The sequence below is a fragment of the Phaenicophaeus curvirostris genome, chromosome 1 (genome assembly GCF_032191515.1).
Source record: "Phaenicophaeus curvirostris isolate KB17595 chromosome 1, BPBGC_Pcur_1.0, whole genome shotgun sequence".
Classification (NCBI taxonomy): domain Eukaryota; kingdom Metazoa; phylum Chordata; class Aves; order Cuculiformes; family Cuculidae; genus Phaenicophaeus; species Phaenicophaeus curvirostris.
The window spans coordinates 121,399,026-121,419,411 of record NC_091392.1 but is presented as its reverse complement, the minus strand read 5'-3'; the positions used below and the strand labels follow the sequence as shown (position 1 = coordinate 121,419,411).

Genomic DNA, 20,386 nt, shown 5'->3' with positions numbered 1-20,386 from the left:
TACCTGGCATATCATCTTGTGAGGGAAAGGATTGCTATTACAATCCCCTGAAATACACTTTTTTGGCATATCCATGTATCTGGTCATAAGTCATTATTTCATCCTACATCTTTTATGGAGTAAAAAGTATCCTCCTGAGATTTTAATTTTAAAACTTGAGTAAATAGCAAGGAAGTGCTTCTCAATTGTTTTATTCATCCTACAGTCACCATCTGTTGTGTATGGATCACACAGAACAGACTGTTGCATTCATTTTCCTATAGACTGCCAAGACAAGGAGATTTGAAGGTTGCAAAGAGCTAGAATCAGTAATGGAAACACCTTGCCTGTTCTTAGATCTGCATGCAAACATCTTGTTAAGTGTGAAGACTGACAATGATCTTTTAAAATCACCACTGAGAGTGCAGAAGTGGTGCATTAGTGGCATGGATCTGGGAGCCAGTAAAAATGGCAACATTGGTACAAGTTTCATCACAGCAAGAAATCTCGTGGAAGTGACAGTGGGCAGCATATGTTTCAGAGTTACATTACCAACTTTAGGGTACTCACGTGGTTCTGAGGGACGTCAGGGAAATAGAGAAACAGAAATATTTGGCAGAGAATAGAAAAGAACTATTGTCTCTGCACTTACGTGGAAACCAAAATCAATCCCTTCCAGGCATTTGATTTTATTAAAGCAGAAACTAATAATTCACTTTTCAAAAGAGACCTTCCTCCCAGGCTTATCTCTTGCTGTACAGATCCCACTTGAAGCTCACATATTAGATACTTCCTCTCAAGACAGCCAATGCTATTTTTCAAATATATGGATGGATTAGGAAGTCTCTTGACTCAGTGAACCAGTGATATACATTTAGTCTTCTCAATGAAATAGACAACTGCTAAAGAGTAAATGTTCTCAAAGCAATAACTGCCAGCCTTTTAGAAATTTTACATATAAACTTAAGAACCAGAATACTTCTTGACCTCTACATAGAGCCTGAATAAATTCATTAAATATATTTGTACGGGACAGTAACTGTTACAGTCCACTTTTCAAAGCAATATTAAATAATGAAATTGAATTTATCAGCCTAAATTCAACCTCTCTACTACTATGCCCCATCAGGAAATCCACATTAAACACCAAGAAAATTGCAGTAATCAAACTTTTTAAAAAAAGAAAATTGTAAATTTTTACAATATTGTCAATTGATGAAGATACTTAAATACCCAAGTGGTAAAATTAAAATAAATTATTGTTTTCTCTGCATTTACATCCACAAATATCTGCAAATGTACAAACAACTAACAATAACCAGAAGTGTTATTTAATGAATGAATAACGAATATTCATAAACAGATTTCAATTTGACTTTTGAAAAATTCTTTTTCTCTCACGTGGTTCCTTAGAACTGTTAAAATTCTTTGTAAAGTATCCTTTCTAAATTGCAGCGAAAGACATAAATGAATAATTACTGGGTACACATTAACTCTCTCTTTCCATGTGAAATGAGCAGTGATAATTCTTACTCCATATTTCTCTCAAATCACTCTAGCTGGAATTCGTTAAATAGAAATATCTGCTGCAGGGAACCAATTGTATGACCTTTAGGTTAGTTTTAGACAAATTATTCTGGAGATTAAACTAATTCAGTGTCTATGTTTACCAAGACTTTTGCTTCTGTTAGTCTTCTCAAGATTTTAGTGGGAATGATTTTCATATCCCTTAATACCTGGAACTGAAATCAAGTAGCAAATTAATTTTAAAAAGGCTGAGGAACAGTCTTCAGATGCTGGTCCCTCCTTTCTAGTAAGGATTATAACTAAGCAAGTACCAGGTATATGTTCATACTGTCACAATTATATACTCATTTCTTACTCTGATTCATATAGAAAAGGGAAGACCTGGAATCCTTTTTCAATAGGCCAAACCATCTAAAATAGGTAGCCTTTTCACTTAAAGTAAAAATGTCAGCTAAAATTGCATAACTTAAAGTAAGTAATTCCTGAGCTAAGAGCCTTTTACAAACTTTAACACAGCATTTGTTTTCAAACCAAATCAAATCCATAATCAAGTAGTTTTATATACTTACTTCATGTTCCTGATTTAGATATTGTTTGAATTTCTTGAGCTGAATATCTAGCACAAATTCTACTGATAAGAAAGACAATCATTACAGAGGTATCTCCAAGGAACAGAGTTCAAGGTACTCCTTTCAGGGATATTACTTTAATATCTAATTGCCTAAGCTAAACCATCTGTACTCCAGAGAGCATCAGTGAGCAAATTCTTAAAAACTAATGTTTTCTAGGGACTTGCTGTGTTTAATGGTTCAGCAAAAAAACCTTCTTGTTTTGATTCATAAGCCACAGGGCTAGCAACAACAGCTATAAACTAAATGACACAGTAGTTTGATTATACGAGGCTACTCTCTTCATTTGACATTTTTCATACATATGACCACTCATCTAGTACAGATGAAACACCTCTTTAATTACATAGTTTAGAGCTAACCTTACGTTTTCGTTCAATGGCAATTAGTGACAGCTCAGCTGTCATTCTATGATCTACATTAACTCCCTGCAGTTACATCACAGAGCTGATTAATGCCTCTGTAGGGGAGAAAGGAGGGTTAGCTCTTACTACATGTTTATCAAAGATTTTCACTCATGTCCTAATAATTCTAATAATTTACCCTCATTTTGATAACTCCTTTTCTAAAACGGGCTACACAAATACGTTCTGTCTGAATTATTTGCAAACTGCTTTTAGTTTGAGTGATTAGCAACTACCACATTCTCAAATCTTTTGTTCTTCCACAAATGATGTTGTCATGGCTCCTTTACAAAATGTTACTTCTTATGCTATCAATTGCTATGAAAGCATATCCTAAAAATTGGTCTTAGGGTATGGTTCATAACTTCAGGTTATTCAGTTTATAAGAATATGTTCCAAGTATCAGCCATTTTTAACAGTATTCAGAGAACAGTTGAGCTTAGGACTTATTAAAAAAACCCTCACACAGCTATGAAAACAGCATGTCACTCTCTTCAACTGCCAAGTCCTGTTTAGAAGGCACTAACACAGTAAAACCCACAGAACTATTAAAATATACTTTTGAATAACTTTTAAAGAAAAGTATGCATTTGAAAGTACAATTTTGCATCCTGTACCATCTCTACTGTTGCAGATTTGGGTCTTTTGCCTTTGAAATTCATTAAACTGCCAGAGGCTGGTCTGGACAGGACAAAATGAAATAAAAATACATTAATGTTTTCATGAAAGGAAAAGCTAGAAATTCCTGGGCAGACAATGACAGGAGGTACCTTCTCACTTTTCCCTGAACAAGCTTTGAGGTGATCTCTTCAATAGATTTAACAATTTTTGTCAGGGTGAAATACCTCATGCAGAACAAAGAACTTAGAGGGATTTTTCAAAATGATAGAATAGGTAATGAGGCCTCAAAACCCCAATTTCCTCACTGGAATTATATGCTATGAAGATGTTTGTACAAGTAGCATAACTGATGGAGTTTCTAATGACTATGGCGAAGTGTTCTCTATAGACCAGCAGTGCCAATTTTGGAACCAGTTCTCAGGCTGGACTGAAAGGCAAAGAACACCAACAGAAGATACATATGCTTAGAATTTAGATTGATTGCTTTCATTATGACAACTGGCAAAAAACAGAGTTCAAAGCTGGGCAGTGAGTGATGAAGTTGTAAGGTAAGGTTGGAGGTGTTCATTATGAGCAGTATTAGGACTGACTGGATTATTTCAGTACTAATAATACTTGATAATATCCCTCCTCTGAAAAATATGCTCACCGTCTAAGCACTGGTAAAGGTTCCCCTGTCTGCCATGCTTTAACAATCACATCTGGCGGGAATCCTTCAAAGCTGGAATGCATCGTTATAGGCTGTGCCTAGAGAGTCTGGTGAGTTCATTGTTTCAGAGGTGAGTTTCAAAGAATCCATCAAAAATTTTAGAGGAAGAACAACCAAACACTTTCTTTTTTATGGCCTAAAAGACAAATACTGAGGCTGTGACCATTCAGTGCTATTCACAAATTATATGAGGGTCTGGACTTAGAACACGACCTGTCATATGTCTGCTAGGCTTCCAAGTGATGTATCTACCTCACTAGAAAGTAAAATTGTGGTTTATATGTGAAGACTCGTAATATGCCCATTGATTTTAAAATTAATTTAAAATGCAATCAGAAATTGTGTACCAAACTGCCTAGGCGGAAACACAAAACAACAAAAATCTACAAACATAAAGCTGACCAACCATGCCCTCACCCAACCCCACTTCCCCTAAAAAAAAAGCTCTGGGGAAGAAAATGAAAATAAACCTTTCTTAAAGAAGATCAATTGAAAACTGAAGTAATAGACTGTGGTCCAGCTCTTGCTTGGAAAAACATGCATGTAGCACTACCATGATGAAACTTAAAATCAATATTTGATTCAGTTACTTGCAAAACAGTCGCACCATGCATTTATCAAACACAGGAGATACCTGGAGTACTGATGATCCAGGAGAAAAGCTGAGAAATTGAAGTGGTTCACTGTCCCAAAAAGTCTGAATATAGCAATATAAAACAGTCATAGTTCAAAACAGTTTTAGGCCAAATTTAAGGCCACTTCTTTTTTACTACCATTTTCTTGGTAGAAGAAATGAACATACACAAAGAAAAAGAGATGAATACATTTTTATTATTCAAACACTATATTGACTTTTGAAGCATTGTATCATACCGTGCAATCTGTGCAGGGCATTCTAGTGGCCACACATGGACAACAAAATAATTAACCCCAATTCAATTTAGAGACAGGTGTGTTTCAAATTAAAGGATTTTGGGGGATTTCTATGTTAAAAAAAAATACAACTAGGAAAAAATATTATCTTTTAAAATTAAAAAGCCACTTCCTTCAATTTATGGGTCAGATTCTGAGGTTTTTACAGAAATATTTATTCATCCATTTCCTAAAAACCACTATCTACTGAAGAGTAAGGACTACACTAGGATTTGAATTTAAAATACTAGTTAGACTGAAGTTCTCATTTTAGTGGAGCTACATCTGGGACAAGAAGGAAGCCAACATTACTATTTACAGCTAGATGAACCTGTCTAAAATCTAACTTCTTACCCTAAATTACAGAGATTCTGCTGTCCACAAATATGAGTAATGCATAAAAAGATGAAGTATAAGGAATTATCACCTTTTATTTATTGGAATGACCAGTCTACTACTGTATTTCTAAATACATGTAATAGATATTCTACTTGATCCAGAAAACGCATTCTCAGCACAGCTCATTGCCTTTGTATATTTTAATATAAATTAATATGTATACTTTTGTGTGTATGTATATGTTATGTTATGTATCTATAAAATTGAGGAAGGTAAAAAAAAAAAAGAGTATAATTCTCCATATTCTTATTTTCCCTATTTTTTTGCAGTTATGGAAGGGAGGAATAGAAAATGTTTTCCTTGAAGAGGCAGCAAATTTCTGCCTACTGAAAAATAACATTTTCATCCAGCCAGAGTACCCCTTTGAATCACTCTACTTAAACAAGGATATTTGCTTTGCTGGTATACAGTGATTAAAATAATTGGAATTAGAGCAGGGCTTTAAAATTACTTTTTAAATATGGCACACATTCAATATTTTTCTTCTCCATTAAATAGCCTAATGATAATCTGCTTTATTAGCAAAATACAAGTTTAAATGCTTTCAGCCATGACGAGCAGAAGAGTTTTAACAAAATTTGAGCAGCATAAAGCCAGGTTTACTCTGTTTAACTATTCAACCTCCACTTTTGAATTTTATGTTGGGAGAAAGTACACATCCAAAAGTAATATGTAGTGAGATTGGTCTCACTAATGTAAACATGCAGATTTATTATATTTTCTTAAAAATGCAATTTAAACCAAATTATCTAAAAGTATTTCAGATATCTTTGCATACTTGCAGATACATTTTGAGACTAAAATTTAGCACTTTAAAGATGGTAAGATACAGAATTAACAGTGCAAACCAAAGATAAAGGTAACTGGAAAATCCTGTGCTGTTCCAATTCAAGAATATGAACCTAGCAAAAATTATGTATTATACAAAAACCATGAAAACACATGCAATACTACTTAGTACAGAAAACCCTGAGCAAATTAGAAAAGGACAGTTACACAATGCCTTGTTAAAGTTATATAAGTGTGAGGGGGCTGTGGGGGCAGTACAGACAGAACTGTGCTATTATCTTTTAGTTGATTCTGTACACTGAAAGTAGTAGTGAACGATTCTGTCCTGCCTCCAAGACCTGAGCTACAGTTAATTGCATTGTGCTGAAGACAGACCTATTTGTTTCTTCAAAATTCTCTGCACACTTCAACAGAGGATTCCTTTTGCAACATCAGCTGATGGCCCCTGCCTCAGGCTATCCATAAGGGTTAGTATGTCTGCAGAGTTACAAATTCAGTTTGAACCCTGACAGACGCGTGTTGCCACCCCTTTTCATATTGTATGAACTATCAGCCTGTCACAGGCATTACATTTCAAATAGACATTCATTTATGAATTACAGAAGGCTGAGTTAGCCTAAAGTGTTTCTAAACCTCAAACACAAAACTGGAATCTGCAAGTAAATATATTCATCAAAGTCTCGTTAATGTCTATAGTACTCATGGCACCCAGATGACATATGTCAAGATGATCCCATACTGTCCACTATTCCTGGGATCCCCACTAGCCCTCACATCCCCGGGGAATTCCTTCCTGCCTGTAGGTGGGAAGTCTCTGCGGCCACATGTCTATCAGTAAGAAAAGAAAGATGTTACACACCTTGCTTGTTTCAAAACTCCGTTGTGCCAATCTTACCTCTGCTGTAGCCAGTTTCTGATCTATCAGAAATCTGATCATTTAAGTGAAATAGGAAAAATACTTTTGACATGCTGAGAATAAATTTATATTGCATTTGACTATGAGATGCAGCTATAACTACTCTCCAAAGGAAGCATGATAAGTATCTTAAATTAAATGCTGCTAATCCTTTTCTTTCTAAGCACCAAAAAGAAGATGACAGAGTCCAAGGTCAAAAAGAGATCAATGTATTCATTAAATCTGACTCACTGATGTAGCAGACGTAGCAGGTGTCTATGCTTTTTAAAAATTTATCAGCTTCTGAAGCAATTTCAAGTCCTCAGCTTTACAAGACCCTGTCTACTGTTTTCACCAGAAGATCATCTAGTGTTTTATTGTGCTCGTTACTAGGACATTCTATACAAGGTTAAATATTTCTCAGATTTAATTTTTGACCGCTAGCTCTTCATGTATATTAGTCAGCAAAACTGAGAAAGTATCACTATGTTTTCAATATTCTTTAGAAAATGTTCACATACCTACTCCATTTTTATTTGGCAAACTCAGCTGACAGAGATATTTACATTTGTATGACAAGGCCTGCTTTTCCAGATTCCCATCCTTTTAGTAGATTTCTTTGGTTTTCATTCAGTACTTTGATACAATTTTCCTCCAAGAACAAGATCTGTGGACAACATTCTAATACCAGTACCACCATCATTATTTGTTTTCTGCTTATATTTAACAATTCTTTAGCAGCCAATTACTGTATTAATTCTTTTTATCAGTGTCAGACTGACAGCCTGTATTGAGACATTAGCTAGGATAATCCCAGTCACTTACATAACAGACAGAAAGTTCTCCCACTCCAAAATAAACTACCAGGCATGTAACCAGTCAATTCAGTAGTAACGATTCCATAATAGTAAACATGTTTATCATTTGTTAGTCAGAAACCTCTGCATCATCTTCAAAATTCATCAATGAAATGTTTTTCATTAGATTTTCCATAGAGACCTGAAGAAGAGGCATAACTATTTCTTTACCTCCTTCATCTTCCTAGAAAGTTATTATCTCTTTTGCGTCAAGAATTTCAGTGTCCTATACATGTAAAAGTATGCTGGATTTTACTGTGTGTTCTGCAACTGTGCTTTTTTCATAATGAATTAGATTAAAAATCATAAGCAGAGTTACAACACGCCTTGAGAATTTATTAATCAATAGTAGTCAATAATATACTTCAAATCTAGTTTTTCCTTTCACCATTTTAATAGTCTTTTTCAGGTCAGAAGATTATACCAGGCAAGGCATAATCCTGTAAGACACAAACCTAAACTATTCTTTTCAAGGTCTCAAATCACAAACTCTTTTAATCTAGTTGTTGCGTTTCTTACTAGCACCAGACACCTCCCTACCACCATGTTCACACAATATCAAGGTTTTGAAAACATAATTATCCATTTCTCAGCCCTATAGAAGTTCAAAATAAGGATAATACACTTCGAGGAAAGAAGAGCAAACCAGAATTGATATATGAACAATGATAAATGCTTACTGTTTTTCAGTTTTCCCCTCTCATAAACACACGTCAACATGTAATATCAACTGAGGAGACTCTTCTCCCTCTCTAGCATCTTTTACCGGAAGAGGTATTCCCCTAGCATTTCTATCACATATTTCACTCGGCAAAAAAGTTCCTGCAGCAAATTATCGTACCAGTCATTTCTATTCATAGAACCTGCTCCCAGCATGCATTATTAAAGTCAGTATTTCTTAGCTGCTTACAATTCATGTAGAAAACAGGACATCTAGATGGTAAAGCAAATATCCATTTACAGAAGATAAGAAAAATATTAGCTCAGAATATAAAAGCCCTATAAAGTATGATTCAAAGATAACTGCAATTACAAATCTTTGGAGAATAAAAATAGCATCAATTAAGAACACATACTAAACATTTTATCTTTGCATACTTAAGTGATTATTTATTTATCTAGTAACACAAATACAATTAAATGCATTCATAAGCCAGGTAATAGGCAGCTCTAACAGAGGGCATGCTATACTGGACCTGAGGTCACCAACACAAGCGAGCTAATCAGTGATATCAAGATTGGAGGAAGCCTGGGCTGCAGTGATCATGCACTCGTGGAGTTCACAGTCCTGAGTCAGGCGAAGGGTAAACTCAGGACACTGAAATTTAGGAAAGCAAAATTCCAGGTCTTCAAGGTGTTTGACAACTGGACCCCTCAGAAAACTACCCTTGGAGAAGGGAGCAGAACAGAGCTGCCAGACCTTTAAGGATGCTTTTGGTAGACCACAAGAGTTCTTGATGCCCAGGTGTAAGAAATCAGGACAGGAAGGCACGACCTCCCACACCTCTTGAGCAGATGGACTGCAACCTGATCAAGTGGAAGGTGTTCCTGACCATAGCAGGGAGATTGGACCTAGGTGATTTTATGGTGTCCCTTCCAGCTCAAACCATTCCATTATTCCAATGATTAATGAAATCTAAACGACAATAAACATTTGGCATGCAAAAGGAAGGAGGGTATCAAAAGAGTCTTATTCTGCTGTGGACTGTACACAAACTGCTTGGAGTTTTTAAAGAGTTCAGCTTTATCTGACAAAAAAATTAGAAGCATATGTCAGCAGGAAAAAAATGTAATTATTGAAATAGGACAAAGGAATTTTTTTTCAAGCATTCATTTTGGTTCATATCACTGAGTTTAAATGAGGTCTTAATAAGTATTGAGTTTTATTATTCAAAAAGCGTTTGTATGCAGTCACTTAATAAAATTGATTAATCGTTTGTGATAGCAGCCAGACCAACAATAAAAATCATGTTTTTCTTCTAATGTAGTAGAACAAAATTAACCATTTAGAGTAGTCTTACCAGAGCTCTGCATTTCACATCTATCTTTCTTTCTGGTGCTGCAGGTATGCTGTTAATCTCTAGGGAAAACCAGACTTTGCAATTTGAAGAACTTCTTCCTATGTTAAAAAGAATTAAAAGTTTTACAAATCATCTAATGAAGTGATCAATCCTAGCAGAATTCAAACCAAACAAGAAATTTGGACTTTTAGCAGAAATGTGAGCCATCGTTCTTACTGAGACAAAAAAAAATCATGAACTGATTTAATTGCTGTCAACCAACTGCATTATGTAATCACTTCTTGTCTGGATTCAAAATACTAACAAAATCAATATATACACCAATTGTATAGAAATAGCACTTTGGCAAATCAGTTTCCTGGACTTGTTTCAAAGTTGTTCCTATCACATTGTTTCAAAATTTTAACTATCATTGATTAATATCTGGTTTTCTTCAACTAAGTCAATTCTAAAAATTCTTCTAAATTAATTTTTTATTAAAAGCTCATCTACCATAGATTCACAATTCCAAGTTATTCGCTAAGCAGATCAGTATTTTCAGTTAATTGTAATTCATCTTCAAATGCATGTTTCAGCATGAATTGATTTATATTGCAATGCATTTTTCTCAAGTTTTGAGACAGAATGTCCAGAATTATTGTGATAACAAAGAAGCTTGCATTAGAGTCTGAGAATGCTCTAAGATCATATATACACACATCAAAACACTCATGCATCATTATTATCCTATTAGATTGGATTCATTATGTATCTTATCCCAAGCTCTTTTATCAATGTCTGGTAGAAGTTTGGCTAGAAAAAAAACATTAAATAAACTCTTACAAACCCACATTTATTTACATGATAAACTGGTAAGGAATCCAGAAGATTTGATTCCCTTCAGTCTTTTGTACTACCTATTCCAAAAGGAGAGATGGAAATTCCAATAATATGTAGAAAAACTAAAATGCAACAGACTCCCTTTGAACACAGCAGATCATTTATGAAGACACAGAAGATGATCTATCACACATGTATATGCTCATGAAATCATAAGGACAGATTTTAAATTCTACTGATGATTATGAAACACATAGATAACGGGAATTTGTATGAATGTTAGAATTAAGGCCAGAAATGGTGAAATGTTTACCACCAGTAACCACGGGAAGCATAGGCAAGCAGATCTTTGAACTGGAGACAGTCCATATCAGACTGATAATATTTTTATAATTTTACATTATATCAAGCAAAATTAAATTAAAATCAGTTTATGTAATATGAACTTTGTTATATCACAGAACTTAAATTCTACTCAGTTACATAGGATTGTTGTGCAACTTCAGTCAAGCAATCTGTGTTTCGCTAAAGCATAACTTCCAGACAGACTTTGAGTCTTGATTTGAAGAAAATCACTAGGAGTTTGTTGTGGTGGCTAATTGCTGGCATCAGAAGACATTTAAATATGAGTCTAATTACTGATTTCCATTAGATTTGCTTCAATGACTGTCCAAAATATCTTGTAATTATTTTCTCTGATAGATTTGAGAGATCTAGCATTAAGTATCCAGCTTTTTCCTGTAGCTAGAACATAGTCATGAATGTTAATAAAATAAGCTCTTTGATCTTGTTGAGATAGGCAAAAGAGATTGAGCCTGAAGTCTTTCATGATAAGACTTGATCTCCACAACGCAAACATTTCATATGGTAATTTTTTTTGCAAGTATAAACTATTGTTCAGTACCTTTTAAAAATACATGCATAAGAACTGCTTGTTGTATTCCTGTTTGTCAGTCTATTGCATGAAATGAAAATAACCTCAATATGCCTACGCGCACTTCCTTGAATTATACGCTAGACAGCTGCATTAGGAGTTCTCTTTTACCACAGTATTAGCCTTGGGAGTTCCTCCTGTTTTTGTTTTCTGCTGTGACCCCAGCTGTTCTTAAAGTTTCCTTGTTACAGTTCCTCATTCTGCATATACGACTTTATTTCTAAGCCCTATTTCCAATAAAACTGTGTTTAACTGCCTTTAATTATATTGCTTCCTTTAAATCTTCACTGAATACATTCTGTATTAACTTACCCATCCTTTTGCTCAGGCTAATTTGATACGCATACAGTTTATTGTTTTTTAATACCAATAGAATTTTACCAACTTCCAGTCTCTTGAATAGCCACAGTGTCTTAAGATTTATATAAATTAATATAGTAGAGGTAAAGACATCTTCTGAACGTCCATTAAAAAATTCTGGCATGTACGTGACTCTGAGTTTAATCAATTAAAAAAAAAAGAAAAAATAGTATACAGAAGAGAGGTGATTTCTGCAAGAAACAAGGACCCCTTACACTGAAACAGAACACATCACCTGGAAACTGAAATAAAAGTTCTCAGTTAAAGTCCAAAAGAAAATAAAAGGGTGCCGATAGCTTGGGACATCACATCCATCATAAATGCAGTCAAACTGTAAGAAAATGTATAACAGAAGACGATAAAATTCAGATAAGAAACAAAAATGGAAACTGTCAACTGTAAAGTTCCATATACCTAGGACATGTAACTAAAAGGCAGGACAAAGGATTTATTAAATTAAAGCAATGCATTCATAGATTACTGTTCCGTAAAAACAAGGAAAATAGAAAAGAGCACAAACTGTTATTTAAACAGAAAATTAACATGGATGCTTACCTGCTCCCAAACCAAACATACAAAAAACAAACAAACAAACAAACACCAAACCCAAAACAAACCTTGAGTGAGTGCAACTTGCTACAGACTTAAAAAAGCGGTAGTAAAATCTTTTCAAATATATCTGAAGCACATAGCCTTCCAAACTTGGAAAGGCTGATGGATGATCAGGATGGAAAAGAAATGCCAAAGATATGGCTGCAGCAGAAAATCTAAAATAATTTTTTGCAGAAGTATTTGCTACAGTGGAGTTCAGGGGCTTCCTGTACCCACCCTGGAGCTTGTTTTGAGGGGAATCATCAGCAAGATTCTCCCAAATTAAGGTTTCAGCAGGAAAGGCTTTGAAGCAGACTGATGAAGAGGAAAGCAGCAGATTACCTGGGTAAGAGAATTTCTGCCCTACAAATCAAAAGAAACTCACGTACAAAAGTGTTGTGGTGCAAACTGGTGTGTGCCCCACTGCCTAAGTCAACTTGAGATACAAAGAAATGAAAAGGCAAAGAATGTGCTGCTAAATTTTAGACAGGTCTCTGACATATGCTGAAAAATTGCAGATATGGGTTTGTCTATATATACCAAAGAAAATTATTAAAAATCACAATAAGGGAGAGAAATCACAAGACACAAAACTATTTGAATTCTTTGACAAAGTCAGCAGCTGTGTCAATAAGGGAGCTCTGGTTCACATAGTACCATGATTATCCAAAAATCTGTATCTGGAAACCCTAAATAAATAACACAGCCCACAGATTACTTTACTGGAAAAAACAGATACTATGTTTGGGAGCGAATTTATTGTATGTATTTTTAAATTATATTATATTTACTTAGATATTTTAGATCATAATATTATTCGCATAACACCTTCAACAGGCATTTCCCTAGAAATTGTCAAATACTTTAATAAAAACACTTCTTAACACGCACAAAGGACTTGGCAATTCTCTGCTGAAGGAGCATCCTCCATTTATTTTTGCAGCTGAACCCTTGATCAAACAAACATTCCTACAAGTATTGTTAAGTATTAGGCCTTGAAGTTGGATGTTCTGTCAACTTTTACTCAGTGAAAACATAGCTAAATTGTTGCTTTGCTGTCCACTTGCATTATTAAAAACTTAAAGCCTAGGGGTTTGCCCCCACTCATCATAAACCTGATACCAAATGAGTCCTGCCTCCATATAGTGTATTTGAATAGGCTAGCCCAAAGCAAATATTCCAAGTATTCTCATTCTCAAGTAATTATGGTCTAATTTTACGGTGAATTTTTTCTCTTGCCAAAGCAACCCACAAGACATAACTTAGTTCTTGCCCTTCCAAAGTCACAAAAAACTGCTGAAGCCTTGGCTCCCTGAAAAAAAAAAAGAATATAAGCAGATCAAATTCACAACAACTCCTCTTGACCTTTCCTTTAGTTGTATCTTGGCATTTCTATTCCAAACCTGAAGAAAAACTTGCATGACTAAAACCAGATCTGGTATTAGAAGTTCATTTGCTAATATATAGGCCAGAAGGTTGGGGAGTTGAGGATTTCTTTTGCTAGTTTTTGTTAGGTTTTTGTGCGGTTTTTTTAAAGAATTTTACTTTAGTGACAGTGAATGCTGAGAAAACAAGGCTGAAACATCACAGACAATGGAGATAATCTCAATATACTTATGCTGAAATAGAGATGACTCATTTCCAACTCACAGAACAAGATTGCATCTGTCTGTTTCTGTCTTCTGCAAACATTTAAAAAACCCAGGCTGATAAAAAGTAGGCACTCATATTTTTCTCTCTACCCCAGAAAATGCTATCACGAACACAAGTATAAACTCACGCTTACCTACTTATATACCCCCTTTTCTAAACTTGCATTTACATTTTCAAAGCATTTGAAGTTTCTTCTTAGACCCCAAGCCCATACTTTGATGTGTGATGAGACAAGCCCAGTTTGACTTTAGGCCTATCTTGCTTTATCATCTCACTCTGGGGCTTCGATGACGAATAAAAATCCTTAGCCTGCTTTATGCAACCTTCAGGTCGTGATCTTGTCAGGTCTCATAAAAGAAACAAAACAAGGTTTAGTCAGTACTTCAGAAGGAAATCACCACTAAAAAGGAATGAGCACAATTCTGCACATAAGAATGCATCTACTTAAATATTTAATCTCTACTGTCTGCTCTTTTAGTCTCTCCCTCGGTCAGAAGGCTTTCACCCTTGCTAGTCAGAGTGAAGTATCTGTCATTAATGGTTAGGACTAACCAGCACTTTCTACACATTAACTACTGCAAATTCAATCCACATCACTATGAAAGAGCTTACTTATTTTAGGTTTCTAGAACTTTCCCTGATTATTTTGCAAACTTTTTTTCTGTATATGGAAGCACTGGAATTATAGTACTTCTGGAATTACAGTACTTCTGGAATTACATACTTTCTATTACATATAGCTACACTGAACTGCTCCAGGAGGGAAAAAAACAAAACAAAACAAAACCCATATGTATTTCTGTATCCATTCCTTAATAACAAGTCGATTTCTTCAACTAATATTTATATACAACAACAATATTTGTGAATCGAAAGTTTTGTAGTGAAGACACAGAACTAATAAATTATAATTTACATGAAAATTAAACTTAAGCTTTCAATAAAGTTTTCAGTTTAAAAATTTCACAAGTGCCCTCTAAATGTCATTCAATCTTATATGGTATACCAAAATCATCAGGTTTTCTTCCAGAGAGTTGAACATCCTTTTGTAATACAGTCAGTCTGGTGTCTTGTCCTACTTCTCTGTAGTGATGCAAATAAGTTGTTCCTCCTGTGTATAATCTCTTAAATTTATTGTGCAATTTTTAAAGTGCTATAAATTTCTGCTCAGCTAATCAGTGTTGTAAGTTTTACTTTCAATGATGTACTTCATATCATATCCTGAAGAGCTATCAGTTGCAAAATCCCCTCCCTTATACACACAAGATGCTTTTCTCTGTGCACTTGGATGAGAATATATTACTACCATATCAGCCACAAACTGAAATTTTTGTTCTTTCTGTCCCCTTTACTTGTCCTTTCCTTAAAATTACTTTTCATCCTGTGCCTGCTACACCAGCCGTTAAATGTGCTGTCAAGCATCAGTGGTTATATATTCGCTTAAAAATAGAAAAGATTCTTCTTTCCTGATTGGGACACAGCTGCCTATCATTCAGCTGAATTACATATCACTGATGATAAAGGAAGATTTGGCTTGGTCTCCTGAAAACTGTAGACTTCTAAGGTGTTCGTGGTGGGAAACAGATACAGACACAATGGGGAAATTGGACTATTGTGTCCAGTTCTGGAATCCTCTGTGTAAGAAGGATGTGGAACTGTTGGAGCGGGACCAGAAGAGAGCTATAGAGATGATCAGAGGGCTGGAGCACCTCCCATATGAGGACAGGCTGAGAGAGTTGGGGTTGTTAAGCCTCAAGAAGAGAAGGATCCAAGGACATCTTACAGCGACCTTCCAGTACCTGAAGGGGGCTACAAGAAAGCTGAGGAGGGACTTTTTACAAAGGCATGTAGAGATAGGATGAGCAGGAATGGCTACAAATTGGAGAGGGGCAGGTTTAGACTAGACATAAGGAAGAATTTCTTCACTTTGAGAGTGGTGAGGCACAGGCACAGGTTGCCAGGGAAGCTGTGGCTGCCCCATCCCTGGAGGTGTTCAAGGCCAGGTTGGATGGGGCCTTGGGCAGCCTGATCTAGTGGGAGGTGTCCATGCCCATGGCAGGGGGGTTGGAAATGGATAATCTTTAAGGTCCCTCCCAGTCTAAAATATTCTATGATCTCTCTCCACATTCCATTTTCAAATGTAGAAAATTTGCACCTAATTTTTGGAGAAAGCTCTAAAATACTAATATGTTAAGAAAATGTTGCCATTCTGGTATGCTACAAGTTCAAATTGATGCAAAAAACACAGACAATAATTTTCATTTTTACTCTGTCAGGAACAGCTTTTCCTTGGAAAGGCAATGCTTCTACATTTTCTTCTTCCAAGGTATTCATTTAGAGTTATCACCTTTAGGCTTGAGCTCATGACTTTTCTCACCTAAGGTTTATGCTTTACAATAAATTTAATCAATATGTATAGCTTTTAAAAATGCTTTTGCATTACATGGCAAGATAAACATTGCTCTCAGCTACAATTTTATGCACGGGAACCTATCTTAGTAATCCTAACATTTCAATGAATATTCATTTAATGTATTCCTTACAACACTGTTTGAAAAAGTATTTTAATATTCCTCAGACATTAATCTTGTTCTTAAAGGATATGCTATAATTTGCTTAGAGCAACTTGCATAAATTTAGAGAGCGCTTTACATTTTTTATCAAACTGAAGTCATAGAGAGGGAAAACACTAAAGTGACATTGAGGTTGGAAGATTGTATTAGTTTGTCCACCTAAATGGGAAATGATGTATGAAAGTGGAGCACTTCAAAATGCTTCAATTTAAAAAGAAATCATGATGGCTTCATGGTTAAAAATATAATTACTATTGAATTAATTCATTTTTTTCAAGTTAATACAAAACATATAGGCCAGATTGGTGAAGAGCATTCTACAAGAGAGAAATCTAAAAACTAGAATAGGGTTTCTTTTCCTTAGGACTTGTCCTAAACTAGGTTATGACTGTATCTCAAAAGCCTTTTGTCTGTCTTGGAAACAGAAATGAGAACAATTTTCTAAAATGTAAAATCAAATCCATATTTTGATCCTTGGAATTAGCTGTGATTACCAGGAAACAAAGTTCTGAAAAAGTGTCTGATCTCTTTGAAGTCAGAATCTCTGAACCTTTATTTTTTCCCTCATGAAGATCACAACCTTATGGTGGAAACCCAGATATCAATCACTAGCTCATGAATGGCATTCTTTTTCCCCAAACTCCTTCCAAAACAGTAAAGAGAAGAGGGAATTTTAACATCACAGAGACCTTATTTCAAACAAAATGGATGACTGATGCTGTTGACATCTTCCATTTTTGAAGCCTAGTTTTCCATACTATTAATATCACCATAGTATGATGTTATAACACCATTTCTCAGTTAGACACCTTTGCTATATAAAAATACTTTCTCATCTCCATCTCCCAGGTAGCAGCTTAAAAAAAAAATTATCCAGCAAACCTGCTCTATATGGGATTTGGAAAACAGAAAATATCCCTTTAACTGAGGATGTTTTTGATGGCCCTCCTAAACTCTCAATACTTCAATATGATACCACAAGTTTCCCTTCTCCCTTGCAGTTAGGTGATAAACTGTAAATATGGCAAATATGGTTATTCCTGTTCTACAGGGGCTTTTTTCCAGTCTTCATTTGATTGTATCCTGTACTTTTTCCTGGCATGTACCTTTCATGAAATTTAATCTAGCTTGCTACCAACTGTCTATCAGTGACACGAAGACCTATTGTCTGATACACACTGTGGAAGAACTCAGGGTTTGATCTGGTTTGCAGATTATATGCTTTTTCTGAGAAAAATGTGATGTGGGGAGTAAACTCCAATCATACGAGGTCCAACACAAAAAAACCCAAGACTAACCCTATAGCTCTGGAACCAAGAGTGGGAGGGGAGAGACAAAGAGATAGTTATAGAACACGTTCTAACCTGTCACAGATAGACAAGATTCAGCTTGATCACTTCACTCAGTACAAGTGGATACGTGTTTAAATACAAATGTTCCCTTGGTTGGAAAATGTCAGTGTGCATGAGTGAACAGCGAGTTAACATCAAGTTTCTTTTGAAACAGAAGAAATCCATAACAGAAACTCTGATTTACTGGCTGGAGCTTAGGGTGAAGAGATCCCAAACAATGAAGTTGGAGCTCAAAGGAACCCATTTTTTGTCAGTAGATGTGAAAGAAAAAAAGAACAAAGATCCCCAACAGCCTTTCAGAAAACTATCTGTAGTATCGCTTTGAACATTGGCAGCATCACATGCAGCAGTGTGCCCACTCAGAAGGGAACCGTTTTGAAGGTGATTGTAGTTGATTTTCTTAATTCGTTGAATAAAAAGAGGTAACAGGCACAGCCTCAGTGTTTTTTAACGTGCTGGACTTCATATGTGGATACAAAGTGTGGAAAGCTTAAGAAAATTCCAAATGCTGAAGGGAAATTCAGCACATTTTAGCAATGCAAAAGCTGAAAATTCACTGGATTTCTGTTTGGGTTGGGGGCAGTGTGTGTGAATATTGTAGCATATTAATAGTTGGAGAAATAAATTTTGAAGGAATAAATTTGGAGGACTGTCACAAATCTTACCAAAGCAGGTACATAGTGTCAAGTACATTTCTTGACTCTGCCTTCATTAATAAGACTGCATAACCACATACTGAAAAGAATTCCAGGCTCACATCATAAGCTACTGAATACTTGCCGAAGAGGTGGGATGAAACTGACACTTAGGAGACAAAACAATCTAATACATAAGGAATCTGTCATGAATGAGCTATTCAAAATAAACAGAACACCTTTAGGGAGCACTGATAGGTTGCAAGTAGAACTTCTGTATGTTTGGGAGTGGTCTGCTCCTCAGACACATTTGTGTCATGTGGCTGCCACAAAACTCTGCCCTTAAACTATTATTTTGTGTTTCACTGTCTGGATCTACTATTCATAGTCTACACTATTAATATCTCAATTGGTTTACTCAAAATCAGACCATCACCACAAGTAGAATCTTTGCGGTAATTTATGGAAAGATGGTACTTTTTCAGCTACTACATAACAGTTTAGAAGTTTGAATAGCAGAATAGCAAGCAAGAGGAACTGGAACTTCTCACTGATTAGAACAAATTTAGATATAATTGGAGATTATATAGTGAAGTGATTTTGTTGCTTAGAATACTAATACACTTTTAAAATACTGTTTAACTTCTAAAGTGAAGATAAATTATATTTGCTTTAAAAACGTTATTTGATTAATGTAATTACCTTAGTTCAAAGTCCTGGCAAAGAAAGCAACTGAGGCTAAGTGGAGATACAGAGGATAATCTAGTCTAAGAGCAGAATACATAATTCCAAAGAGGAAGAGAGATAAGAACAATTCAAGATACTTGAGAAAAGTCAAAAACCCCCCACAAAGTAGCTAATTGTTGTGCAATGATGAAAAAAATTATGAAAACCTGGAAAAAATAGTATTTGAAAAAACTATTGCTAAATAAAATTCTTCTTCCTCTTCAAAAAGATTTTTAAGTAAAGACAATGATTGCAATTTTCACATGCACAACAAATTGCTACCAAAAATGATCTCTCTGTTCATGACCTAAAGAGTAACAAATGGTGAACTTTAGTACCTATGGAAAGTATCAAGAAAACTTTACAGTGGCAAGAGTAGAGAAGTACTTGGACAAATTACCCAGTCATGCAGTCTTCACTAGTAAAAGATCACTAGCTTTAAAGAATATTCTAGAGGAATGGCAATCAGAATCAACAAGGAAACAATTTATTTCTACCAGATTACATCTAACTGACACACTGTCATGTTCCAACAAATGCCTCAACATACACTCATTCACAGTCATAATCTTCAGCTTGCATGAAAATAGAATTCTTGGGTCTGTGTTAACAAACATAGAGCTAGGATTGCAGTCCCGAGCAGACGCAACCATGATCATGCTCCTGCCAGTCAGTTTCTTAACCCAATGAACACAAACAAGTTATATGCTAACTTTCCCTGCTCCCACTTACTTCATACAACTTCTAAAATTACTTAAATTTTTAAGAGTCTTTTCCAAAAGTCCATTGATTTTTCTCCATCTCCCATAGCTGGTTTTATTTCTAAGGACAACTTTTTTTCTTTTCTTTAACCTTTTTCTACCTATTCAAATAAAAATTGGAGAAAGTCAAAGGTCATCCATTGTAACTTTGTCTCAGGGTATTGAACTATAATGTCTCAGATAATGAACAAAAATCACTGCTCATTCTTATTATGCTGGCATATAAAGCTTCTAAAGGTG

General features: G+C 35.2%; 1 protein-coding gene across 1 annotated transcript in view; it reads right to left on the bottom strand.

Moving 5' to 3' along the window:
* Positions 1-20,386, bottom strand: part of CFAP47 (cilia and flagella associated protein 47) — a 312,383-nt gene that overhangs the window by 103,845 nt on the left and 188,152 nt on the right. Inside the window, exon 51 of the mRNA XM_069873329.1 lies at positions 9,743-9,840. Within this exon, the coding sequence (XP_069729430.1) occupies positions 9,743-9,840 (98 nt within the window). The remainder of the gene's footprint in view (positions 1-9,742; positions 9,841-20,386) is intronic.